This window comes from Mchenga conophoros, linkage group LG16 (genome assembly GCF_057382185.1).
Source record: "Mchenga conophoros isolate Kocher_MC1m ecotype Shallow Benthic linkage group LG16, M_conophoros_male_GT1.1, whole genome shotgun sequence".
Taxonomy (NCBI): Eukaryota; Metazoa; Chordata; class Actinopteri; order Cichliformes; family Cichlidae; genus Mchenga; species Mchenga conophoros.
In genome coordinates this window covers 33,557,329-33,584,177 of record NC_140541.1, presented here as the reverse complement: position 1 = coordinate 33,584,177, position 26,849 = coordinate 33,557,329, and the positions used below count along the sequence as shown (strand labels likewise).

The 26,849-nt window shown below is 41.7% G+C and overlaps 1 protein-coding gene across 20 annotated transcripts in view; it reads right to left on the bottom strand.

The window, feature by feature from the left end:
• Window positions 1-12,647: 12,647 nt before the first annotated feature.
• Window positions 12,648-26,849, bottom strand: part of tns1b (tensin 1b) — a 195,152-nt gene continuing 180,950 nt past the window's right edge. For 17 of the 20 annotated variants that reach the window (XM_085250708.1, XM_085250711.1, XM_085250706.1 and 14 more), the window contains 13 exons: window positions 25,688-25,783; window positions 24,850-25,033; window positions 23,688-24,730; window positions 23,164-23,250; window positions 21,049-21,177; window positions 20,737-20,829; window positions 18,955-19,032; window positions 18,705-18,773; window positions 18,523-18,549; window positions 18,016-18,184; window positions 16,329-16,397; window positions 16,145-16,174; window positions 12,648-15,401 (listed from right to left, as the gene is read on the bottom strand). In XM_085250708.1, coding sequence (XP_085106834.1) covers window positions 15,263-15,401; window positions 16,145-16,174; window positions 16,329-16,397; window positions 18,016-18,184; window positions 18,523-18,549; window positions 18,705-18,773; window positions 18,955-19,032; window positions 20,737-20,829; window positions 21,049-21,177; window positions 23,164-23,250; window positions 23,688-24,730; window positions 24,850-25,033; window positions 25,688-25,783 — 2,213 coding nt within the window. In that variant the 3' untranslated portion in view covers window positions 12,648-15,262. The remainder of the gene's footprint in view (window positions 15,402-16,144; window positions 16,175-16,328; window positions 16,398-18,015; window positions 18,185-18,522; window positions 18,550-18,704; window positions 18,774-18,954; window positions 19,033-20,736; window positions 20,830-21,048; window positions 21,178-23,163; window positions 23,251-23,687; window positions 24,731-24,849; window positions 25,034-25,687; window positions 25,784-26,849) is intronic. The other 3 variants (XM_085250725.1, XM_085250724.1, XM_085250714.1) reach the window with 1 other exon arrangement.

Below are 26,849 nucleotides of genomic sequence, written 5' to 3'. Positions count from 1 at the left end.
TTTATTCTCGCGCTGCTCTGTGTGGCAAATCGAGCGCACCTCTCTGCATTTCGAAACACGTGTCACAACAATTAAGAGCAGCGGTCCCCAACCTTTTTTGCTCCACGGACCGGTTTATTTCATGGACCGGCCTTTAAGGTGTCGCGGATAAATACAACAAAATAAAACTGGTACTGGTACTGAAAAAAAGAAAATTTATTCATAACACACGTGAAAAGACCAAGGAAAACCAAGTAAACGATAAAAATGATAACAAAATAAAGCTGAAAACCGATAAAAACCGTGAAAACTATACATTTCACACCTGAGCCTCAACTCTCGCGGCCCGGTACCAAACGACTCACGGACCGGTACCGGCCCGGGGATTGGGGACCGCTGATTAAGAGGACCCAAGGGAAGCTCGGAAAGCTAAGCAGAAGTTATTTGGAGAGGAGAATGACTGCCGTTGGTTGAAAAGAGGTAAAAAAAAAAACTTCAGTGGTGTGGAAACATTATGGGTTCGCGGAGTCAGACGTGGATCAAGTAGACATAGTGTGTAAACTTTGCTACAGTGTCGTAGCTGCACCACAGAGCAACACTGCAAAGTTCACTAAACATAGATGTTTACATTTTTCATTTATTTTTTTATATTGCAAACATTTGCACTGTTATCAGTATTTGCACACTATTTTATATTATTTTTGACAATCTTTAAAGTCATTATTCAATACATTGTTATTGTTAAATAAATATCGTCAAATAATCGAGATCTCAATTTTAGTGAAAATAATCGTGATTATCATTTTTGCCATAATCGAGCAGCCCTACTTCCCACTATAGCTCTTCCTACAAACAAGCAGTTGGCCAGTAATAATGAAATGGTCTTTTTCAAGACGTCACGTTTTCTTATATTCTATATTGTAGAGGTTTTGCTGTGTGTTCTTTCCTATGGCTGGAATGCATACTGACTAGGATAAATAAGCTTCTAAAGTAGTGCCCTTAAAAACGTATGTTTGTCCAAATGTGGCTGTGTTGAGTCTGGTTTTTCAGTCCAGCTATTTGTTTGTTAACAATTGAGATTTGAGATGGTTGTTGTGATCTGGAGCTTTCTGCCAGAAAAACAGAAACCAGAAGAATCTGTTTAAACCAAAATTGTGAGCAAGGCAATCAACTTTTTTTTTTCCTACTAAAAAGCTGGAAACTTTTTAGTCTACCTGCTGAGAGTGAAAGAAACAGCATGTAAAATGAAACAGCCATGGAACAGGTGGGTCTGCTCTGTTATGCAGCTAACTCTCCCACTGCTGGAGACATCAACCACCTGATGCCTTTTTCTGGCTGCCCACTTTCTGTCCTCTTTTTTTTTTTTTTTTTTTTTTTTTGTAAACTGTAGTAGTGCAAGTACTTCTAAGGTTTGCCCTTTACCACATTTCCCCAGGGCTGTTTTTACTGGCACATGCTTCACATGTACCAGAGGTCAGGTGGAAGGAGGCATTTTTCTGGCCTGTGCTGTGATGTGTTTAAGCTGTAATACAGTATTCAAAGTCATCAATGACTGTTTACGTAGCCTGTAATCATATACAGCCTTTATAGTTTGCAATGGTACAGTGGAAAGGAATGCATCAAATACAATGTTTTCCACACACAGGTTTTACTTGTTTGGCCTCCCAGGTACATTAATGATAGTCAAGTATACTTGGCTGCTGTTTTTACCATTTATTTATTTTTATGTGAAAGAACAGTATCACTCTCAATCATTTTACTATCGCTGGGCAGCTCTTGTTGGGCGTTTGGATTGGTCCTCAATTCCACGTGTCGAAATATCTTTGGGAAACATACAGAATCCCAAACTGCTCACGATGTAGCTGTGTGAGAGTGTTAGAAAGCACTTGGACATGTTGGTAACATCTTGACGCCAAATACCACAGCACAGCTCAAGTCCAGCTTCCTGTAGTAGCATCGAGCTACCTGGGGAACACCTGGCATCCTGGTGCCAGGCACCAAGCACTTTCTTCCATTGCTTAGTGGTCCAGTTTTGATGCTCACGTGTCCATTGTTGGAGCTTTCGGTGGTGGACGGGGTCAGCGTGGACCCCCTGACTGGGATGCACTGAGACACCTTTCTATTAGAACCAGCTTTAAATATTTCTGCAATTTGAACTACAGTAGCTCATCTATGACCGGAGCACATGGGCCAGCCTTTGATCCACTTTGCTTATTTTCCACTTGTGAGTAAAGGAGGGGAAAAAAGCGCAAGATGCTAAAATTTATACCTTTGTCTTTACTGGTGTTTGGTATGTGTGATACATCTCTACTGCCAGACTGTGGCAGCCAGAAACAGTTTGCTGACCACCAATAAAATAAACAACAGAAAAGAGCACAATGCTAACTTCTAGTCTCCACACTGTAAAGTAGCACCTAATCTAAGTCCAGCACACACATTTTATCAAACAGATGAAACATGCAAAGCCAAGACGCAGCCACAGCCATCAAATAGAAACAAAAATAAAGTCTAGTATAAAACAAATCTGCCAGGTAGAGCTGACACAGGTGAATGAGGGTTATCTTGCACTGGGAATGATTCCCAGTGAAAACTTGCAAACCTGCTCTTCCTGAAATTTTAAATAAGATTAATCACCCATTTATTTGTGACATGTTTATATATGCTAAACGGCCATAAACAGACAATCTGGGGTTCCAAATTTGGTATAGATATTTATTGTGAGAGCATATACTGAATGCATAGACTCTAACTGTAAGGGTTGGTGCTTGTCGCTGAAAACTGTCAGTTGCAGGTCGATAAGAAGGGATTGGCTGGCTGAAAACCACAGAGCTTTATAATGGAAAAAAAGGCTTCATCGAGCTGCAGTGGTCAGCAATAATCTAAGCAGGTTGGTCACTACATGAAAACCCAGTCACATTTAAAATAAGGTTTTAAATAGGCCTCAAAAATCCACCATAGTAACTTCTTCAGGAACTGCCTGTCGTCAGAGCCATCACATGCTTATTACACTGCATTATTACTCTGACTGATGTGTGTGAGCAGTTTAACCTTTGTTATTTATGGAGAGAAGACAGAGACATCAAGTGCCAGGTTCAGAAAAGAAATCCAAGGCAGTCATGTATCGGTGCCTTTGCAATAACATCCTGAAGGTTGTATTTTTAGCTGAAGTCTTTGAGTCAGGGACGTGAGGCGGGCAGCCCAGGAGGGCCCTTACCATCCAGATGGTGACGGCACTCGATGGTTTTGCCTTTGAGGCGCCAAGATGGAAACATTTGGAATAGGAGTGAGTCACACACACCGGTCACAGGATGGACAGTCAGTCACGAGTCCAGAAATCACTCACACATATACACAACTTTTGTGTACACACACAGGATGCATACTGTATTTCTATTACATGTTTGTCCTTTCTGTACACCAGTGAACTCCAGCGGCCGCAAACATCCTGTAAAACATGTCTAGCATCTCAGTCCCAATTGTCAAGATGAAAGGACAAATTAGATGTCCTCCTGTTTGTGACTGAATCCTCGCCAGATCTGGAGATGTGGCGTAATTTACACGATTAGAGCAAATACATTATCGTGCATGTATGTCTTTTCGTTCTGCTTTTAAGGTTTGCACGCCATCTGGCAGAGTGTAAACTTCTCTGCACATCCAGTTGGAGCCAGGAGGCCTGACACTCATTTCTCACTCCAAATGGTGACATGTTTCCATGTGTGACGACGGGCAGCAGGCTTTAGCAAGAAACAAGACACCTGTTGCTCTGGTCAGATTACCGCACTTTGCCAAGCAGACGTAATATTGATTTTCACATTTTCCCTCCCATTAAGTAGCATGGTTGCACTTTCCAAAAGATGAAAAATGGTTGGAATAGGTACTCTGATGGTTAAATCAACATTTATTCTAAAGTTGTTTTGGTAAATGGATTCAAACTGAGGATTCACCCACTCCCACAGGACTATTCTGGGCTTTTAGGTGATTTCTAACTCTCGTATAGACACTTAGAATTTAGGGTTCAGTGTATTACTTGGGGGCACTTTGACACACAGACAGGTAGAACGACCCAACGACCTCCCGATGAGGTTGTTAGTCTGATCTGCAGCCATCTTTGATTCAGTTGAGCTGTAACTCGGGCTGTTTTTTATGTTGCAGAAATGTAAATTTGTAACTTAAAAAGTAACTTCTCTTAAATAAATAACTGTAAATTTAAAAAGAAAATCTCCAGTGGTTAGCTGTTAGTAGGTGTAGGTATGGTGACGTTTAGCAAACCAGTGCAAAACTGCTGCTCTGTGAAGCAGATTTGGGCGTCAGGTTTTCAGAATGACTGCTGGAGCGAAGCCCTGCATTCACTGGTCAGTTGCTGAAAGTAGTTATTAAAATTGGCTCCCATTCAGATTTCAGTTGTGATTAAAGCTCTCAGTCCTGAGCTGCTGTAAGCGGGCAGCCATGTTACGTATAATACTAGAGAAAGTAGCGTCTGCCCCAACTCTTACGTCACAACAAAAGTGGTCATTTGTTATGCCCTGTGGTTTGTGTGTAGTTATGTTTGGGTGACTTAAACTACTTGTGGTTATGGGAAGCTCATGCATATAGTTTGGGTAAGTGATGTCATTGTTTGCATGGCATAATGATACCTATCGGACAAGAATGGAGTCAGGTAAGGTTAGACTTCTGGCTACAAACCAACCAAACCAACCCAGTCCGTGGATAAACAGGCAAATAGGAGGCACCGGAGGGGCCTCGCAATCAGGTGATCAAAATCAGTATTTAGTTTGGCGAGCCCGAGCTAATTGGCCCATAATTGTACAGCAGTTGTCTCTCCACAAAGCCAAGATTATATGTCTGAGTATGACAAAGGTGTCCGAATCAGAGCCACAGAGGAGAGAAACTAGCAGGCGAGAAGGCTAAACAGAAGCAAACGCAGATTAGAAGTATTATCCACCGTCAAATCAACAGCTGATGCTCTCGTCGTGTCATCTGGACGCCATGCGGCGAAGCGACTTACCACTTCCAGAGTCGCAGCTCTGGCATGAAGGAGATGAAAAGATTGGAATTCTGCTCATGAATCCTCTATGCACGACTCGCAGAGTGGTGATAAATCTTTCCCGTAAAGTGAAGGTTGAACTCGGTGGTAAGAATGCATTTAGAGAGAATGCTGAGGAGGGATGTTGCTTTAACTCTGAAAGACAAACTTGAGCTTTAATGTGAGATGATGATAGAAGGAGTTTTATGCACAATCACTGGCCCGCTTAAAAAGAAAAAAAAATGCACCATTCCTTCTCTGAATATGACCCACACAACAACAAATGTTCTAATTTTTTAAAGCCATAACAATTTAATGCTGGTATGAGAAATAGATCTACATGTACGGGTGGAATCCATAGAAACACAATGTGAAGCTTACGTTCACTGAGGTGAGATGGAAATATTGTGCACAATACAAATGTGAGTAGCTCTGGACAAACATCTGTCTGGAAAGGAAACACTGCCATCAAGTGGGCGGACACATTATTACAGACCACTGCTGCAACTGCAAGTCATACCACATTAAACTGAGAAGTCAGTGTTGCTTATTGGATCAAAAAAATCTGTACTATTGATGGATTTGTCTTTAAGCCATTTTGTCTGTACATTTGATCCCTCTGTGAGACAAACGTTTAAAAATCATTGATTTAATAAGGACATCCGTTACAGCATCATGTAATACTGTGTATGTTGAAACAGATTTAATGGTGTCACTTTAAAAATGTCTTCTCTTGCATGAATGACAAAAACAACAGTGTTCACACTGTTTGTGTGAGTTCAGACATGTCAGTCAAATCTTATTAGAATCTGTAAATTCTTCCCTTCTGCTTCCTTGCTGTCACATGTCATATATGACTTTTAGCCAGCGCTTACACGTCAAAAGCAGAACCTGGCGCGCACATTTTCTGCCTTTCGCCGTTTTCCCAGATGGCCAAGATTTGATAGAACATGTTTTAGGATCCAGAAATATTGCTCATTATTCTCCTCGTGAAGAGATGGAGTATGTGTGTTCTGTTTGTTTGTCTGTTTGTTAGCAGTCTAGTGTCCATAGTTCTCAAGCTTTCATGTGTAAGTTTTGTGTGATTGTATGAATAATACCTCAAGCTGATTTAATTTTGGTGACAATCGTACGGGCTCAAATTCTGGTCATAAATATTTTGTACTTGTAAATCAGACTGCGTAGCTGTGAACTGAGTTTTGTAACATTGTAAATCAAAGTATATGAAAACTTTGTTTGTGCATCTATAGGTGTGTGTGTGTGTGTGTGCGCGCGCGCGTGTATTTCCCCACTATAAGAATTTGGTATGTCACTTTTTCTTGAGCCTTTGACTTCGCAACTAAAACAGGCAAATGTACTCCTCTATATGTATATATGGAGTGATGTGCCACTCTTCACTGACCCCCATATTTGACCCATTCCAGTTTGGGTCAAATATGGGGGTGCCAAATCAAATGGGTCAGTTTGCACCCCCCATCAGCCCTCCCATGTCTAACTAGCTGCTGGACTTTGGTGAGGACTGCTGAGAAGATCATTGGGACTTCTCAATGTCCCATGCACAGATGCCATCTCATCAAAGACTCCGCCCAACTCCACCCGACGCTGTTCTTCCTGCTCGCCTCTGGAGGTTTTGCAGCATCAGCATAATCTATTCTATTCTATAAGGACTCCTTGTCATCTCATTCTGAAGTTTGATTTACTTTCCAGCTTTTTCATTTAGTATTTATTAGAGACCTTTGTGAAGCCTCTTTCTAAACCATGTTTTATTTGCTTTTTGAGTTTGGTGTTCTCAGGCCTGGAGAAACTGTAGACAAATGACATTAATTGCAAAGTTTTTATACTGTGACGTTCCTTTACCCCGCTCATATTAACTGTGTGCATTTTTTCATAATTTTATTAGGCTAGTAAGGCGACAGAAAATTGCTGTCTGTAAAACTTTATTATAACAATTGGAGAATTTAATAGACTAAAGCAATGATGTCATGAGATTGCCCTACAAATAATCCCAGTAGGTGCAGCTAGACTTGGCTGTGGATTTTAATGGAAAAGCCATTTGTCGCCGTTATGTTGTAAATCATGCGTGTGAGCAATAAGACCAAGAACTGTGTCATCCTAAGATGACACACTTGTAATAAATAAGCCATGGTTATTTCGGAAATCTGGAAGTTACATTTGATCAAGTGTTTGGTTCGCAGTGTGTCAATCTGAAGTGAAAATGATCGCACGTGATTTTATTTTGCGATTATCTTCACCTACAAAGTGCCCAAAACGGTCCCCCACCTGTGTCCTCTTTACACTGGGTTTAGGATCCAATTCAAAATTTTAGGGATCATCTTCAGAGCTCTTTATGGCCACGTGTAATAGTGTGCTTTAAATTGAAACACCAGCCCTGACCTGATAACCAACTCAGCCACGTGAGCTGCAGCCACTTCAGTAGTCGGGTAAAATAGTTTGAACTTTCACTTTCTTTGTAAAAAATATAAAGTCTTTGTCTTTGAAGACAAGTCCATGGAGTTTGAGGCAAAAAGAGTTTTGAATAACTACGATTTTTAATGCTTTAACCACTTTTTTTACACACTTAATCAGCATTCAAGTTGATTAAAGATGCTATTTTCCCACCAGTCTACATCCAATAACGCTTTTAATTTTGGCAAATTTCTTAAAAGTGTTGAATTTAAGTCTGTCATTTACAAAAGTATTCTCATCTCGCTCAGCGTTCTTTAACAGTCCCTTTTGCGGTAATTACAGTTTTGAGTATTCGTGGATAAACGTTGGGTTTCCTGGATTTGAGCGGGTTGATCCAATTCTTCCTGTCAAAGCTTCATCACACGGCATGAGAAGCATCTGTGAACATCAGCTCTCTCAAAGCAGGGTTCTGACGGGTTTAAGTCTGGGCATGGCTGGGAAATTTTGACAGTTTGAGCTGGAATCGCTCTGCGATATTGTGTGAGCAAAAATATTGAGCCACACCCCTTAATCTTTGAATTCGGGTGTTTACAGTCGCATTACCGCAAGTTTATAAAAAATCAAGCCCCTATGGATGCAGTCTGCCTTTGCAAATCTTTGTGAGAGAACAGGTTGACTGAAATTGAATGTCATACTGTAATTATCTCTGTTACAGTTGATGGTGGAATGTCTTGGAAGAAAGACATTTCTGACTTGTTGCAAAGTGGAAGCATTTAGGTACCACAGCAATCCAGCCACCACAGCAGGCCATGCAAAGTTACAGAACAGGGTCGCCAGGTGCTGTTTGTAGTACCAGACCTGCTCTGGCATTAACATCAGACTTTCCACCAGGAGCTTCAGGGTTTCCATATCTGAGCAATTGATGCAATGTAACGGTAATGTGTAGCTGACCCAGTGCTTTTGTACATGTAATGTACATCTCCAAAAGTTGATTCTGTTCATCTGGATGTAGCGTTTTGTGGGAGAAGAGGAAAAGAGGGCTTTGCTATCCTACCCTGGAACACCACCAAGCCATTGGTTCAGATATGTGGATGACACCTGGGTGAAAATCAAATCTCAGGACGTACTACATTTCACAGATCACATTAACTCGGTGGACCAGCACATCAAATTCACCAGGGGGGATATGAAAAGTGGCAGGTTAGCCTTCTTAGACTGTGACATTTCCATCAGTAATGGGGGATATCTAAAAGCTGACGTGTACCGTAAACCTACACATACGGATCAGTATTTAAGGTTTGACTCTCATCATCCACTGGAGCACAAACTGGGTGTCATCAGGACGCTACAACACAGAGCGAACACCATCCCCACTGACACAGCAGCCAGGGAGGCAGAAGAACGGGACATCAAGAAGGCCCTGAGTAAATGTGGTTATCCCAGCTGGACTTTTGTCAAAGCTGGAAAGGCACCTAAAGAAAGATCTAGCCGATCCAGGAGAGAAGGACAACCGCTGCCCAAGCGAAAACCTGTAGTGATCCCGTACGTGTCAGGAGTATCGGAGCAGTTGAGACGCATTTTTTCTAAACACCGGGTCTCTGTGGCTTTTAAATCCCAAAACACGCTGCGCCAAAAATTGGTCCACCCCAAGGATCGGGTCCCCCCGACACAAACAGAGTAACATAGTGTACGCTGTTAAGTGCCAGGAGGATTGCCAGGATTTATACATCGGGGAAACCAAACAACCTCTGGCGAAGCGGATGGCACAACACAGAAGAGCTACCTCGTCAGGCCAGGACTCTGCAGTCTATTTACACCTACAGGACAGTGGACACTCTTTCAATGATGAGGATGTAACATCCTGGACATGGAGGAACGCTGGTTTGAGCGCGGAGTCAAGGAGGCCATTTACGTGAAAAGGGAAAGACCATCTCTGAATCGAGGAGGGGGCCTAAGGGTACATCTTTCACCATCTTACAATGCTGTGATTGCAGCCATTCCCCAACTCTCTGTGAATGGTACTCATGGCCATTGATCAGTGGGTTTTGGTCAGTGGTTGTTGATCAATGGTCATGAGAATTTGCATAATTATGATTAAGGAACTGACCTCCCAGCCCATTGCTCCTTCAGTGGGCTGGTTTCAGTCATTATGCAAATGTACTGTTTATAAGTTTTGGGGAAACCTGCAGTCAGCTGAGACTGAAGAAGTCACTTGGATGAGTGACGAAACGTTTCTCCCACAAAACGCTACATCCAGATGAACAGAATCAACTTTTGGAGATTTACTTTCCTGGATGATTGAGAATGCATCAAGATGTAATGCACATCTTTGTCTTAGCTGTTGATCTTAGCTGTATTTGCCTGCTTTCAGTCTTCCTTCTGTTTTGAAGAGTATCTCTGCCTTTGCCACTGTGAAGCAGCCATAAGCTGTAATTTATTCAAAAGATGAGCGCGGCCACCATAATACCACACATTGATTTTAGACATTTTGAAGTCTAAGACTAGTCCAAAAGTCTAAAGGCAAAATTAAACAATGGACATGATCTTATATGAAGCAATTTGATTGTTTCAAATTTCACTGAGTGTCAAATTAGTTTTATTCAGTATGGCTAATGTTAGCAGTGCTAGCACCAGTAGTCTTAGTTTCTGCAGGCTATTGTCCACATACCTGTGTAAAATGTGGTTGTACATTGCTTTGGTTGTGTGGATATATGTCATAGCACCCTGACACAGTCTATATAGGATTGTTCATTTTCCTGTAACTGGTTACTGTCCACCTCACAGGGAGACGGACACACTTTCGTCTGTTTGCAGCCCCGATTAGAGTCTTGGAAGCAACAGATAAGGCCAGTTGTGCTCCCGTAAGATAATACATCTGTTATTAATCTATCTTCTCATCACAGAACCAATGTCATTTATTTGAGCATTTTAACATGACAGACTATAGAGATTGACACGAGGCAGACTGAAGTGGAAATGAGCAGAACTGCAGTTTTGGCATTTCTGAGTTGGCTTAACTTTCCACACTTTGCAACTTTGAAGTATCCTCACTGTAGCATCAGTTGGTGAGAAGCAATGTCTGGTTTTCACCACAGTATAATTTGGTCTAAAGTGCTGTTTGTTTGGGGGTTGTTTTTTTTTGTGGTTTTTTTGGCACGCTCACATTGTCCTTTAAAGGATAGTTTGTAACAACAGGTCTGTTATGAGCAGCGCTTTCAGTTTTAGGCAATGTGAACTGTGAGACCTTATGTACATGGGTGTGTCCTCTCCATTGATATCAACTGGCTAAATGGCTGTTATCAGCTCTTATCAATCCCAGACCTGCTAACAGGCGGATTTCAAATTATTCAGTGGCGGTTGTCGCCCTTGTTAAATAGAAATATTAAAGCAGCGTTTCAGTCTTAAAACAATGGACTTGTGTGGCGTGAGTTTGAGGCCAGGCTTCTGGACTTTGTTTTTTTTTTTTTTCTTCTTTAAATCACTCTTCACTTAAATTTTTCACAAGTTACTCGGTTACGTTATTCAATTACATCACATATTCAGTTACAATACATCTTTTTACAGCGCACAACAGATGCTTCAAAGCTCAATTTGCTGCAGTACCTTGCAGCAACTTGTACTACTGGAGCATCTATATTCATTGCTGCACATAAGTGCTAGAGTCCTTCTGTGTAATCTGCATTGCCCTGTGGTCTTTTCACATTCTTCTTCCCTCAAGGTCAAGAAAGTGTTCTGAAAAGATGAGGGACGCATCTATGGGTGTGATTTGTGTACTCCAAAAAAATAAAAACCCTCCTATGCATCATGAAAGCAAACAATAAAGTGTAAATGTGCACAGATCAGAACCACATCTTTGCACGTCGAGCCGAACATGTCTCACTTTAAAGTTATCCAACCAGGAGGATAAATAAACCTGTTTTATTGCAAGGGTCTGACTTTACAGACATTCTTTACATCCTCTCAAATTTGATATGAACAATCCTTCAATAACAACAAGACTCCTCCCTTTATCCCCCCCTAAGCCCCATCATCCCACTCTGTCACACCAGCGCTCTGCATGTTCTCCTTCACTACATCCATGAATCTTCTTTGTGGTCTCCATATTCCACAGCTTTGTTCAGTACCCCAGGCAACTGAACCTCCTCCACCTTCACTCCCTCTGCTCTTTGCACCTTCATGTTTCCACCCGTCTCCCTCTCACTCACACACATGTATTCTTTCTTACTTCTACTGATTGTCATTCCTCTTTTCTCCAGAGATGTGACCCCTGCCGCACACCTCACCAACGCTGGCTGTGGGGTGGCTGTGGCTCAGGTGGTAGAGCAGATGAACTAGTGACTGGAAGGTTGGTGGGTCGATCCTTGGCTTCCCCAGTCTGCATGCCAAGTATCCTTGGGCAAGATACTAACCCCAAGTTGCTTGGGGTTAGTACACATTCACACTCCGACTCCATTGGAGTGTGAATGTGTGTGAATGCTTAGATTGTACTTAAGTATAGAAGGAAGTGCTTGTATGAGTGGGTGTGAATGGGTGAATGAGGCATGTTATATAGAGCGCTTTGAGTACTCCGGGAGAGTAGAAAAGCTATATAAGAATCAGTCCATTTACCATGTCCTGCATATATTTCTCTGCCACCCCGACTTCCTCATGCAGCACCACAGTTCCTGTCTTGGCACACTATCAGACGCTTTCAGTGAAACTCATTCTGACCTCCTCTGTACTCCATCAACGCTCTCAAAGCAAACGTCACATCTGTAAAGCTATTTCTTAATTTAAAGTTTCACTGCTGCTCACTGATCATCACCACTCTTCTTAACCAAACAACTCATTCTAACATCTTTATTGTATAGTTATCAGCTTCTATCCGTGTCGTTACCACAGCTCTGCAGATCACCTTTATTCTAGAAAATCAGAACCTGTACACTTCTCCATTTCTCAAGCATCGTGTCACTCTACACAAGACTGTGTCTGATTTAAAAAGCCTTCTCTCGTAGACATCTCTATATCTCCATGGGAATCTCATCTGAGCCTTTCTGCTCTTCATAGCTGTCCTGTCTTTACTCATCCTCTACACTTCCCGATTCACTAACCTTACTCCTCATCCACCCATCAATTTGGTAATCAGTTTAAAAATGTTAAATGCAATGTTGTAATATTTTATGCTAAATTAACCTTAAATCTTCCGTTTCTGCACAACAAAGCCAACCTGCCTGTTTAGTGAAAGAACAAACTTAGGCGGTTTTGATTTGTACTGCTTTTTAATGTGTTTTTTTTTTCCATCAGAAATAGTAAAAGCCATACAATGTAGCAAACCAAAACAACATGACAAAGCTCTATACAGGAATAGTAGCTCATTCACACACATTCTTGGGTCCAGACTGATCTGTCTAGAGTGGGCAGACGCCACTGGAGTGTCCATCTTGGCAAACAAATGACTGACATTCAGTTTCATGGTTAGGAAGTCTTTTATCTTTTTTTTCCCCTCAAGAAGGAGTTTGTAGGCAAAAAAAGCTTATTTGTCTTATAAGCTGAGCCAAGAGGCAGTCGTCACGTGAAACTCGCACTGATATCTTCCTATGGGCTTCTCTGCGGAAAGGCTGGTTTAAATGAGTCATGAAGATGCTGTGCACAGATTAGTCAACAGGCCGACGGTTACAATTTGAGTCGAGCATGCAAGCTCCTGCTAATAAATAATGGAACATTCTAGTCAGGTATAAACTCCTGGAAGGGCTCCGTTGCTTTTTTCCTTTTTGGAGACGTAGGTTTGAGTCCAAATAGGCCCCCAAACTAACCCTTACTTATGTTGCATCATGCTGCCATAGGTGGGAGTTTTCATTGCCACTCATTCCTTTAATTAAAATTGAAAAAGCAAAATAATTTTGTTTGTCAAGAAAACTACAAAATCATTTAAGTTTTGTCAGTGATCAAATTGTGTTAACTCAATATTTCACAGCTAAAACACTGTATTAAATTAAAAGTGGCTCCTTTGTAGTGATCCTTTTGCACCACACGGGGGAAGCAGCTACTTACTAAACTGACTTGGTTTTGCTGTTAAAAGCCTCAGACCTACTGTGAGGCAGTGTGAAAGTAAGGACCCCCGATAGTCTGCCTGAATACACGCAGGGACATGACACAGGTCTGTCAACAGCTCCCCTCCACTCGGTTGACAACAAAAACACGGATAATACTTTAACATTTCAAGTGCTCTAAACTTGGACAACGTATTTTCTCGGCAGGTTTTAAGTTAATAAAACAGCGGCGTTGGCATCACTTTAGGATAACTCCAATTTGGATTTTAGTAACAACCATTTTTCATACAAAATATTTCCCCCAAGAAAACAACAAGAATGTTAACAAAAGAAAATAATGCTGTGAAAAAAACATTCAAAAACAACAGTGATACCCCTTTTAAAATGCACACACTTTACACCTTTATATACGTCAATGCACTTGACTTTAGCCAAAATAAAAGCAATCTTTTCTTCTTGCTTTCAGTAATCTTGATGTATACTTTATAATACATGTATACAAGATAATATAGAGCAACAAAGCAACAAAAATAAATATCTTAAGTCACTGTTTGGAAGTTTATATATATATATTTATATCTATATATGTATATTTATATGTATAGCTTACTTTTGGGTAGGGTGAGAGCTTCTTTCATCGATGGAAACTTTGAGCAGAGAAAAGTGCAGAGCAGATTTAGAGGACCAAATCTTTTTTCTTTAAAATAAAGATCGTCCTCACAAAAACTGCCCTCGGCCCTTCAATCATGAGTGAACGGTGTGGCTGCGGAGGCTGAACAGAGGATGGTGGCAGACGGGAAGCAAACCCCCCTCCTCCACGCTTCTCTGATACAATCAATGCCTTGTGGATGCAGTGATTCAGTGGCCTGTTCTATAATATTTTTTCTGTGGTCTCACTGAATGCAAGGTTCAGCTGATCTCTTCAGGCTCAAGCTGCACATCAGTCGCATCTTTAGCTACACTATGAACAGGGAAGGACCTGTGGTATTTTGGCTATTTGCATATATTAAGACGGCGTGGATATGTTTTAGGTTCTTCTTTTTTTCTTTAAAAGCTCTGCATTTAGTTAAGAAAGTCAGGCACCAAATGTTATCTAGAACAGTCCTACTCAAAAAAAGCAATCTAGAGTATTTACACAACCCTTACCAGCTGCAAAAAATCTTTTTTTTTTCTTTTTTTGCAAGATGGCAACGGTGCAGAATTGACCTACAGTATCAGTACATACAGAAAGAAACAGTATTTTTTGTTTAAGCAGCCATATTTGTTTTACAAAAGAATACTTCCGACCCTCATAGTCAGTGGCACGCTATACCCGCCCTGACTGCTTTTTTAAAATCTTTGGTTGACCAGTCAAAAAAGCCTGATAGATTCACAATCCACCTTTTACATCACACTACTTGACTTCTTCTTTTTTTTAAAAAAAAACAAAAAAAGAAACAGTTGCTAAAAAAATAACATTTGCACACAATGTCATTCCCTCTTCCTGTTCATGAGTTAACCCTGCCCGGGAGGTTAAAGTCGCCTCCCTTGCCCATTGTCACACACAGCCACGCCTCATCCTGCACTTCCTCTGGTCCATTCTGGAGTCCATCCAAGATTATAAGCAAACGCATGCAAGCCGCGCACACACGAACACACTCTCAACACACACGCGCACTCATTCTTTCACAACTACACACGCGTTGGCTTAAATGTGAAAGAGCAGGAAAAATGAAGCGATACGTAAAACTGAAAGCCGAGAGCGTCTGTGAGGTTTAAAAGAAAAGGAAGGAAAATAACCAAAGTTATTTTGAAAAAAAGCGTGAGGGGTTTTTGCTGACAGCGCTCATCGTTTCTGCGAGGTGATCATCTTCGAGACGAAGTTGACGATGGCGCTGGCAGGTTGGTCAGGGTCCAGCTCGGCGAAGAGGTGGCTGACGTTGTCTGTTGTGCTTCCCTGCTTACGCGCCACAAACCCGAACAGCCTGAAACATCAATATTGGAGATTTCGTCATTAGGGCTGCCATTTTCATTCATCAACGACTTAAAGCAGATTTACAGACACTTGAAGGTATTTTTGTAAATGTGTGTTTGGTTTTGTTTATTTAGTTTAATCTCTTCCGAACTGAAGCCATCGACAGGAAGTAGTTTTTGAAAATACATTACCTGAACTATTGCCAGGATGTACTTCATTATAATACCAATAGTACCCTTAGTACAAAGTACTAAGTGAAACTGAAAATGTTTGTTCCTGCTTCCCATGGAGGTGAGGTTTTTACCAGTTACCAGAGCGTTATTACAAAAATTACCTTTTAAGTAGTTCACATTAGAGCCCCACTGACATAACAGCGGATAGTATCTTTGATGATATATCGTTACGTGGTTGTAACAGCCAACTAATCAAAGTTTAAAAAGGAAGGAAGAGATGGAAGTAACACCGACCATTGTGTTGATGTTACACAATCCACCAGAGGGCACTGTGTAACTTCTCTGTTTGCAAGACTACAAACACAAGCAGAGTGTGAACGAATAATCAGCAGGTTGGAAGAGTAAAACAAACTGTTTCTTTTCAAACTTCAACGCCATATCATCTTAGTAAGGACTCAAATTACTACACGAAGCAACTGTTATGGGTGCGTCTGACAGAAACTAAATATCAGCATCGGTCAGTCTCTTAAAAAGAGTACTTTCAAGTATCAAATGTTGACTGAAAGGAAAGTTTACTTACTTGGCTGTTCCTCCCTCAGGCTTGTTCCATCTGAAATGATTTAAGTATTTTGTTTAAGGTCTTAACTAAACAAAACCAATGTGCTACTTGGACTAGCTGAAATCACGGGCTTTAAACACACTTGAGGAACTGAAAACAAGTCGCTAATATTGTTCTAAGTATTTTAATGGCTCTCTGTACTCACTTTCTGTCCTGAGGGTCTATATCACAGAACGTGACAGTGTTGGTTGGGTAATGGCGTCGGAAGAAAAGCCTAAAAAAGATGTAAATGACACAAAACTTAAAAATTGAAATGTCCATTCTGTGGACTTGCATGTCATATACTTTTATACAGCTTTTAAACAGAGCAACCATTGATGATTTAGGCTGATTTGGTCAATATGAACTTTAACCTCCTAGGACCTGCGTCCACATATGTGGACATCACATTTTGGGTTATTTAGACTAAAATACTCAATTTTGCTCTACAAGGGCCTGATATCCACTTACGAGGACATTATACTGCTACTGTTCTATCAAAATTTTAAACGAATATCCTCTTATTTTTCTTAAAAACAAAATAAGGTTAAAAAAAAAATCTGGTAATTCTTTGTTTTTACATTCATCAGGCCCCAATCAGCCCAAATATCAAAGAGAAATAAAAAATGCATGTCGTGGAAGAGTTCGGGGTCTTAGGAGGTTAAACTCAGACTGTGCCAGTTATGCAAGGGCTCTACTTTTTCTCGTGTATCACTACACATCAGACCGGTTCTAAATTGTTCATTCCATCAGTACCAGTAAGCTATCTCTCTTTGTCAATGCTAGCATGCTTTTCCTGACAGCCGTGCATTTAAAAACATTAATGTAAAACTTGTGGAAGCTGAGCTTCTATGATAATGCTCAAAGTTCATGTTTTCAAGCATTCGAGTAGTGAACTTGGATGCTTAAAATCACTCTTCCTGTTAAAAACGAGTTCTTCTTCTCTGCCGTCACCAAGTGCTTGATCACAAAGTTGGAGTTTAGGGTTGCTTTGAGAAAACTGCTGCTGTGAACTACCACTACATAAATAAAAACTGAAACATATGATGCACATGTCCACCCTTTTTCTTCTGCTTATCTAAAGTGCTTTTGGTATGGCCACAGGCTAAAGGAGAGTAAGACTTCCTTTCTCCCCAAGATCTTTTTCCATCTCCTCCCAGGGAATGTTGAGATATATAATCGTTCCAACAAATTCTACTGTGGGCTCCTGTCCCAGCTGGGTGTGCCCTAAAAACCTCAAAAGGGAGGTATCCAGGATACATCTTGTTAAGACGCTCAGATCACCTCAGCTAGCCCCTTTTGACACACTTTTGACACTGTGCTCCTCACAGTATCTCTAAGGGTGAGCACAGCCACTCAACAAAGGAAACTCATTTTGGTCGCTTGTATCAGCAGTGTCATTCTTTCTGTCACTACCCAGAGCTCGTGACCATCATTGATGACTGGGACATAGAGCCACTGGGTAGTCAAAACCTTGGTCTTCTGGCTTAGCTCTATCTTTCTACAACAGGCCAGTACGTCTGCTTCACTGTTCTCTAACACCCTTCCAAAGCTCAGCACCCAAATGTAATGATGATATGCAGATGTAATAATAGGGAAAGCTGTGAAATAGTTAATAATATAGTGTATAAAAATTCTAATACTTTCATTTTCTCTATTGTTTTGTGATTGTGTTCAGTTGCTCATATTCATTAATTCCAGCCCTTTAAAGACATATTTATATCTTAAAATACGCTGAGATGTCAAAGGCTCGTCAAAAATATGTCTGCGACAACATATGACATGCAACGTCTACACTTGTGAGACATCAAACACCTCATGTTTAAGATGGGACAGGTGTGGTTTAGACTTACTTCCTCTGGTTGTCAGTGAGTGTGATGCCTTGTGAGGACACCTTGAAGTGCACAATGGTGGCAGTAGGTGGAGAAGCAGCAGCCAGTGTCTCAGATATGGCCTTAGCGACAGCCTGAGGCCCTGTCAGTGATTCCATCTCCACTGAGTTGATGTAGAGAACATTGCATGCTGTAAAGAGAGCAGACATCCCAGCTGGATAAATGGTGTCAAACCCAATCGTGAACAATCTGTTCATGCAATAATGTTGACATTGTCCTCATTAGAGTGCATGCTTTCTGCAACAAGGCTGGGGTTTTAGAAACCAAACAGATCATTCCACATAAAACATTCTGTCTGTTATGGAGCGCAAGCTGGACGCTAGTGTTAAAAGACATGTTCTGGGGAAATCTGTCACACGGGACTGTTATTTATTCGTCTTCATTTGTGGAGCATACACGGACAGACAACACACAGACACGATGCACATTCCAGTTGTAGGTTTCCAAATGAAAGTGCACTGGGTTTACCATGGGAGTCAGCAGGGGCCCTCAGCACTGGGACAACAAGAACGTCACGTTGTCAGAATGAGTGACAAAACACACTAATGACGCTGACAATTATGTCCAAGAACCTCAAAACTTGGCTGACTGTCTTGGAATGTTAAACTTAAATAACCTAATGACTTTTAATACTGAGGAGGAGGTTTTACCTGCTCCTTGTTTCAGCCTTTCAGCCATCGGGTTTGCTGTTGTGACCTCTGGTACTTCCTCAGTGAGCTCTGATTTACAGGAGAGAAAGTTTAAAGTTTACCGTTTTGGGATGAGGACTCCATCAAGGGTCAGATTTTCAGTTTTTAAAAAAAAAAATAATTTTTTTTTAACTGTAAAGATTTGCTTAAGAGTAAGACAGAAACACTTTTAAATGGAATACATGTTACACAGAACACTTATTGCACATACCTGTGGTGGGGATGACTAGTTTGCATGGGAGGGCCAGTGGTGTTATAGCATGTTGGTAGACCAATGCAGACAGGCAACCTGTCAAAGAGAAACAAGTTTTTATAAATGTTCAGCTTTACTTAAAGGGAGTTTTGAGTTGCCATGAGAAAGTTTGTGGATTTTTTTTTTTCTCATATAACTGGATCAATTCTGCCGCTTGGTAGTTTTCTTCTTAGAGTGCCAAATCACAACAACAGTCAGCCCAGGGTGCTTTATATTGCAAGGTAAAGAACTACAACAATGGAACAAAAACCCCAACAATCAAATGACCCCCTTAGAGGAAACACTTGTTGACAGTGGGAAGAGAAAAACTCCTTTTTAACAGGAAGAAACCTCAGAACCGGGTTGAAAAGTGATGGGGGGAAGACAGGTGGAAGAGAGGCAGAGATCAATAAGAACTAATGATTAAATGCAAAGAGGTGTATAAACACATAGTGAGTAAAGAAGAAACACTGCAGTGCATCATGGGAAGCCCCCCAGCAGCCTAAGCCTATTGCAGCGTGACTAAGGGAGGGTTCAACGTCATCTGATCCAGCCCTAACTCTATGCTTTATCAAAAGGAACATTTTAAGCCTAATCTTAAAAGTAGAGAGAGAATCTGTCTCCTGAATCCAAACTGGGAGCTGGTTCCACAGAAGCTTCCAGTTTGAGAGTGTTGCTTTCTTCAGTTATAACAACCATCTTGACACGTGGTATAGATGACCTGTAGCTGGTTAATTGTTTAACAAGATTGCTGACATTAGGTTTTTATTATGGTGACCCATATTAAAATTATAAATAAAGAGGTAAATGTATGTGCAGGTAATCCCCCCTGAGCATTTTGACCAGTCTGAAGCATGAGCTTTTGACTCTTATAGTGACTTTTTCTTGTAGGTTTTCTACAATAGATAAGCCCTATTTAGCTGCTTTTCAAACCTTCTGTTTCCATTGGGCAGGCAATCTGATGAAAGCTAACTTAAAGGGAGGTGAAGGGAGTTAAAAGGCTTCTTTTAGGGAGTGTATGAACTGAGGGGCTGCATCATGGCCAAGGATTACTGAAAACTACTCTATTAGTGTCGAAGAATACACATTTAGATTTTAAATTAATCATAATGGATCCCTCGTTAACTAAATCTGTAGTACGCCTGACTTCTTACACAATGACAGCTGAATCTTTTAATTGGAGTTATTAATGTTACTTTTAAATGGTGGAGGATTATGGATAAACTTCACGAGCTCTGAAAGAGGGATTCAAAGGACTCAGGTTTAATTGTTCATTGTTGGCTGTAATGTCACACTGAAGTAAATAAAAAAAAAAAAAAAAAAAAAGATGACAGGAAAAAACAGTTTTGTGCTTTTGTGTTAGTTGAAATTAAAGAAATACAAGCAAAAACTCCACTAAAGAATAAGAGCGATAAAGTGAGTTACAAGCTGAAGACAAGAGTGGAAGAGAAGAAACGAGGAGCGCGAAGGCAAAAGTTCACAGAAGTTGGTCTGCCCCTTTAGTGCATGCAGACGCGCACGCACACACAGCCGTGTAGTGTAATTAGTAGGGAGAACACGAGAGAGATCACGTCACTCAATACTATAATTACAGCAGGATTAGACGTTTTCAAACTTGGAAAGGGGCTCAAATTTTCAACTGACACACAAAAGAGAGAAAGCGCTCGTGCTTGACATTTCCTACAGACTCGTTATGTCACTGCTAAGCTGTTAGTGTATGTTTTAGAAATGAAAGACAGCAGCAAGAGTGCTTCCACTAACCAAAGTAAGGCTCGTTGGGGCAACCTTTCAGCTTCACTCCTTTAGGGCTGCTCTCGATCAGGAAATGCCTCACCAGTTCATTAGTGATGTCACCTGCAACAAAAGAGCCAAGCAGTGCGTGAGTCCAGGCGGGTAATGCACCAGCTGAATCACATTCAGACATCGACTCATATCTTTGGTATTAAGGTACTAACATTCATGCTGCCTCCAACAAAACAAGAAGGGCTGCACTAAACACAGAAGTAGTGTGTGTACTGAATATTTGGCACATTTGTAACTGCTTTGATGTACTGCCCACCGTCCTCCCCCTACCTTTCTTGTTCGGATGCACAGTGGGTGGAGGAGACGCCACCTTCATGGCTAGGCCATAAGCTCCTTTGAAGGAGTGACTGTCCCGGATAACAAAGGCTCCGGGCTCCCTGTCCTTCAGCAGGCTGATGGCTGGAATACAGAGAACATTGAGTTACTTTAGAACATCAGGAATCTGGGAGGTGATACAATAACCTACATGCTACTGCTGAGTCGGTTTATGGACCGACTTAGATGGATTGATGTTCCAACACTCACCTCAAGATAAATTAAGATCTTTTAACAAATCTTTAAACAAATTTCCCATGTGTGGGACTAATAAAGGTTCTTAACATCTACTGACTGTTAATCTGACATCATCAACAAGCCACATTTCATTTGTGCCTTTCTCAACAACCAAAACTCGAATGTAAAAACTCCTCGGCCGTCCGTTTCTGATAGCATGCTGTTGCTAGCAGCTCACAGAACGACTCGCCTGTGCCTCATTATGGCCTCACAGATGAAATAACAGTCGCTCTTTACTTTTGCTGGGTTCAGATGACACAACAAAGATGTAAAGCAGCACCAATCCAAAGATTTAGGCTATAATGGATAAGAGAGAAAAAGCTAGTAGTCTTGGGTACAGTGTAATGCATGAAGTGATACATCGGCCAAAGGACAAGCAGTCCAGATCGGTCCTCTTAGTATGATCTAGTGTTTGTTTAAATTCTTGTCTTTAGTTGTAATTCTCTGGCACCTCCTTCCTGATTATATCAAATAGGGGCAAAAGGCAGCAAAGCCAGATCTGCTCTGTGTTTATGTAGAAATGTATGTATCCTGGCCAAAGTCGGCAAGAATCTTTGAGCCTACAGTCACCTCATACCACACGGTGACCATCTTAAAGTCCTAAATGTCATACAGAACTAAGTGAACCTGGCATTAGTCTTGTTATTTATCTATTACATGCACTTTCCTCTGTGTTATGTCAATAAGTTGTAACAAAGCTCAGTATTAGATTACATTGTCGATGTGCAGGCCCCTGGCAGGTTGTTGTTAAAACATGGAGAAACTGCATACTACAGTATACAAACCACATGTTACACAATTATGGTTAGAAGCTTTATTTGTTACAATAAGTACTTAACAAAAAGAAATGCATTTGAGGGAAAGAAAAACTGGACAATTTGTCCACAATGAAAAACCTCTTTATTATTCCACCAGCTAAATTTAGGTGATGGAATTTGGAGGTCGGAAAAGTCATTAAAGAATGAAGGTAAGCCAAGGAAGAAGGTGGCATGAAGTCAAAAGTGAAGCATGAGTAAGAGTAGGATGAAATGAGTCCTGACCCTTTGTTTAAAAAAAAAAAAAAACTGCCGTTGGTCTGCATTTTATTAGAACTACAACTTCTAACATGACACTTTGCTTCAGACACTCCATTGTTCACAGAGAGGAGCTTTAGAGCTTTAACTTCACTGTTTAGTTCAATGCCCAGGCCTGTCCACATGTGACAGTTTAAGCAAGGAAGATGGATGAGATGAGCAACACATGCAGATGTTCCCTAATTCTCTGCATATGGTGTGGCTTTCTTTCTGGGAGTGCACTGCACTAAGTATAAACTCTCCGTGTGTCTGATGTCATCGCAGTTGAGCATATGCTTATGTTTAACATGATATAATCCATTACAGGCCAGTCACTAGCTGCTGACCTCACAGCTAAAACACACGAGGACAGAAATGTTTTGTGTATGCTGCTGCATGCATCGTCAGTATTGTGCACATGTGTACGTGCATTTATCAAAAGAGATGACGTTGCCGGGTCCAGTGACTTACATCACTGACATTCAGAACAATGACTTGAGTTTCAACAAAGAGTCCTTTTAGTGCAACTCAAAGGATTCAGAGTAATACTCAATTAAACCATGCAGCCCAAGTCATTTCTATAATATGCTCTGTATGTTCACCACAATAACGTTTGCAAAAGTACTGCTCACAACACAGCTGATATGTTACGCTGCTAATGATGACAGCTGCTTCTGTTCCTTAATGTTTGTCTAAATGTTTAAAAGTATGACATAAATCCACCCACTTGGATGGATCTATATTTGATTAATATAATAAATGAGGTCTTTTGACTTCCTACCTTGCTCTCTGGAAATGTCAGGTTTGTACCAGAACTTGGACGTGTCTTGAACAAACTTGACGTTCAGCCTGCTGTCGGGGCTTCCATCTGCAACAAAAATCCAAAGATGTAACAGGAAATCACAAAAATATATCCTCTTTGCCTTGACTGTGAATTGGATCGGCCAAGATATAAAACGGATGTCACCCCAAACACTCGAAACTCATTTAAAAAAACAAAACATCAATGCTGATTTGTGGACTGCTGTTTTTGAAACCCTGACTTCACCATAGTGGTGCCAAACTGTACTAATTGTTTAATTCTAGAGTTAGCTGGCTAGCTTGCCAGCAAGATCAAGCAAGCAAATCCATAGTTTACTGACATATTACCTCGGATGCTAATTTTGCACAGTTGACAGTTGATCAGTTTAAATCCGGTTTGTAATTTTCATTTTTCTGGTCAGAGTCTGGAAACTTTTCCATCGCACTTCTATATACAGTTTATGGAATGAACCCCTTAAGAATCCATAAATTGTATTTACTTACCAGTCATAGTGAACCTTGAAAAGTCAGAAAGTGTGTGGAAGTAGCTGGGATTGCCTCCTCCACTCATTGTGGGCATCATCTTCCCGTTCATCGTGCCATAGGACAGCGCTCCGTTTGGTCTATCGCCGCTTGACATGCGCCTCTTCTCTGGAAGCTGGGGCTGAAATCCAGGGGCTGGACTGCCCTGCCTGAACCCTAAACCCATCCCCATCATCCCTCCATCTTGGTAGCCTGCAGGTGAGATGGGGAATGAGGGAGTTGGTGGTCCCTGGTAGCCCGAAGAACTGCTCTGTCGTGACAGGTTCCCATGTCGTTCATCTGGTGTCGTGTAACCACTGTGCATGGGGTGACGGTCTAAACTGGGGCTTCTCTGGGACATCTGAGAAATGGAGGGGTGACGGCCCAACACCGGACTTCCTTGAGCCTGTGTGATCGATGGCTGTCGGCTGAGCACAGGGCTGCTCTGAATAGGCTGACCGAGGGACGGCTGTCTGCTGAGGACTGGGCTCTGTTGGGGCCCTGGCCCCATAGCAGCCTGCCTGTTGAGGACTGGACTGCTCTGCGCTCCCTGAGATGGACAATGACCGAGGACGGGACTGCCACTGAGACCCGACACGCCCACTTCAAAGCCATTAGCTGGTGATGTCTGCTGGCTCATGGCGGGAACTTCCTGATTAATACTGGGGCGCTGCTGGAGGACGGGGTTGTTAGTAGAGCCAATGATGTTGGTCTGGATCTGTTTACTGGGGCTTCCATGGCCGAGTGTGGTCTGAACTGGTTCTGAACTGGGCGGGTTGGGATCTGAGGATGCATAGCTTCCTAACAAGGTGCTGGGACCCAGGTAAGGTGGTGTGGGTGTTGCAGTGCCAAGGTAGGAGGAGGTTGGAGAGCTAGAATCCAGGTAGGATGAAGTGGGGGTATTCAAGGCTTGATATGATGGAGTAGGAGTGGGGTAGGCACTCTCTGTAGGCTGGGAGCGGAACCCGGAATCAGTAGTGGGTTGGGACGGAGTGCTAACACTGCTCTCTGCTACAGGGTGATCGCTGAAAGAGAAGCGAGAGAAGTAAATAAGCGTGCGTAATAATGCAGTATAGCTTCTCACGGAGGAGTACAAGTACTCAAGGAGAAGGCTAAACATGACTATAAGACAGGCCCATCTTACCCCGGTGAGCTCTGTATGGGACTGCTGCTGGACAAAGGTGGGTTCAGTGTGTGAGTGGTGGTGGGACTTTGACTTCTCTGCTTGGTTGTAGCATCTCCCAGCGGAGTAAGGCTTCTATGTGATGTGCATGGCTCTCCTCCTGCCACTGCTGACTTGGCGACAGACTCCACATAGCTTCTTGGTGCTGTATATGAAAGACACGCCTAAATAAATAAAAGCTCTATACTGGGTTTCTGATTTTCCAGGGTGGGGTGCCTCATTATTGTCCATAAGGGTGATAAAATGCAAATAATAGCCTAAAGTGGTACTTAAGACCACTCCGAAAAGCAGCATACACTATTACTTAACTCTGATGGCAACTAAAAATGGGAATGGCTTTGCCGAATGTGACACGTGGACGGAAAAAGACTAAATATGTTGAGAAAAATGGGGTGGAGAGGGTTAAAGTGAATGATGATATGTGGCATTATAGTGGAGCTCTTACCTTCCTCACCCTCACTGCTTTCATCATCTGTGAAGCATCATTGGGATAAACCAAAGAACAAAATGTTGTAAAAAAAAACCAAAAAAAACCCAAGACGTATCAAGGGGGTTGGAAACTTTAGTGTTTGGTGTCTTTAGGGAAAGAAATATTAGCAGCAGTTAAATGTTGTCTTGTCATTTTTAACCAAACTCCTTTTATTTCTGTTTCTCAGCTCATCTGAACTAAAATGTATGCTTATAAAATGATCTTCAGTTGTATTTATATACGTCATTAGAAGGGAGTGGCAACTTGACTCTCATTTATCGATAACCAAAGGTGTTTGCATCACCAGAATCTGAAACTGTTGCAACCAACCTGAGCCTGTTTGATTGAGGAGGATTTCTGCTGGGTTGTGGGGCTTCAAACCCAGGGCTGACAGTGGAGTCTTGGCAAGACCAGGAGGGGAGCGACCTGAAGAGATACCAGACATTTATCACCGCGCACCATGGTACATTACAGACCTCTTGACAGCTGCTACCTGCTCACACAGTTTAACACTAACTCATCACTGGTTTTAGAAAATTATGAGGCAATCTAATTAACTTAATGTTTAAACCTATTAATGTTAAATTAACAGGTGAAAAGCTGTCAAGACACAGTATTGCATTTCCATCAATTAGCACACACGAGTGCAGTGTTTAGAAGGTGCCCATGCCTCATGCTCTGATGGAGGAGCAAAACATGCATGTGACCAGTAACGGGGTAAAACACGAGCTTAGACAGTCTCTGCTGTACTGACACTGGAGGGAAAGATAAGAAGAGGAATATGTTACTTCTTAGGCTTTAGCCATTAGACCTGTGTTACTCTAACAACAAATATGTAATACTCCTGTTGAGTCTTTCCAAAACATTACCTATCTTACATCTGTTTTTTTTTTTTTTTTGCAATGCCCACTTCTCTTTTTTCCCCTCCAGCCCAAATTAAAATAAAATCAAGATAACAGAATTATCAGATCAAGACACTCTAGCTGGGTAAGACTGACAGGGGAAGGGAGGCAATGCAGTGAAATAAGGCAGCAACATGACCCCAAACACAATTGACAACAATATACACTGAGAGCAGCAGCTCTAGAGAGTGTAAAAGTTCATGATAATGGCTGTGCTGTGTGTGTGTGTTTGAGTCTGCATGTCCTAATCTGTAGAGTTTTAACTGTAAGTGCTGCTCTCGTGTGGTTCTCATGCCAAAGCGGTGCAGGATTGTAGTACATGGCGGGTAATGGGGGCGAGGGGGTCGTTATGGCTGACGTTGTGGGACAGTGGAACTCCAGTAGAGCCGTGCATCCTCCACTTACCAAAGAATCCTAATCAATTCTTTGTACTTGAGACCCTGATGTGTCACCTTTAATTAGTGGTTTTGGTGTGTGTGTGTCTTTAGAGCGAGGGAGGGACAGGTGATTTGAAGACACACTACTCAGAAGACAGCTTGGTGGGAAATAAATCCGATGTCACGTGCGCTCATCATTTAGCCAACCGTGCG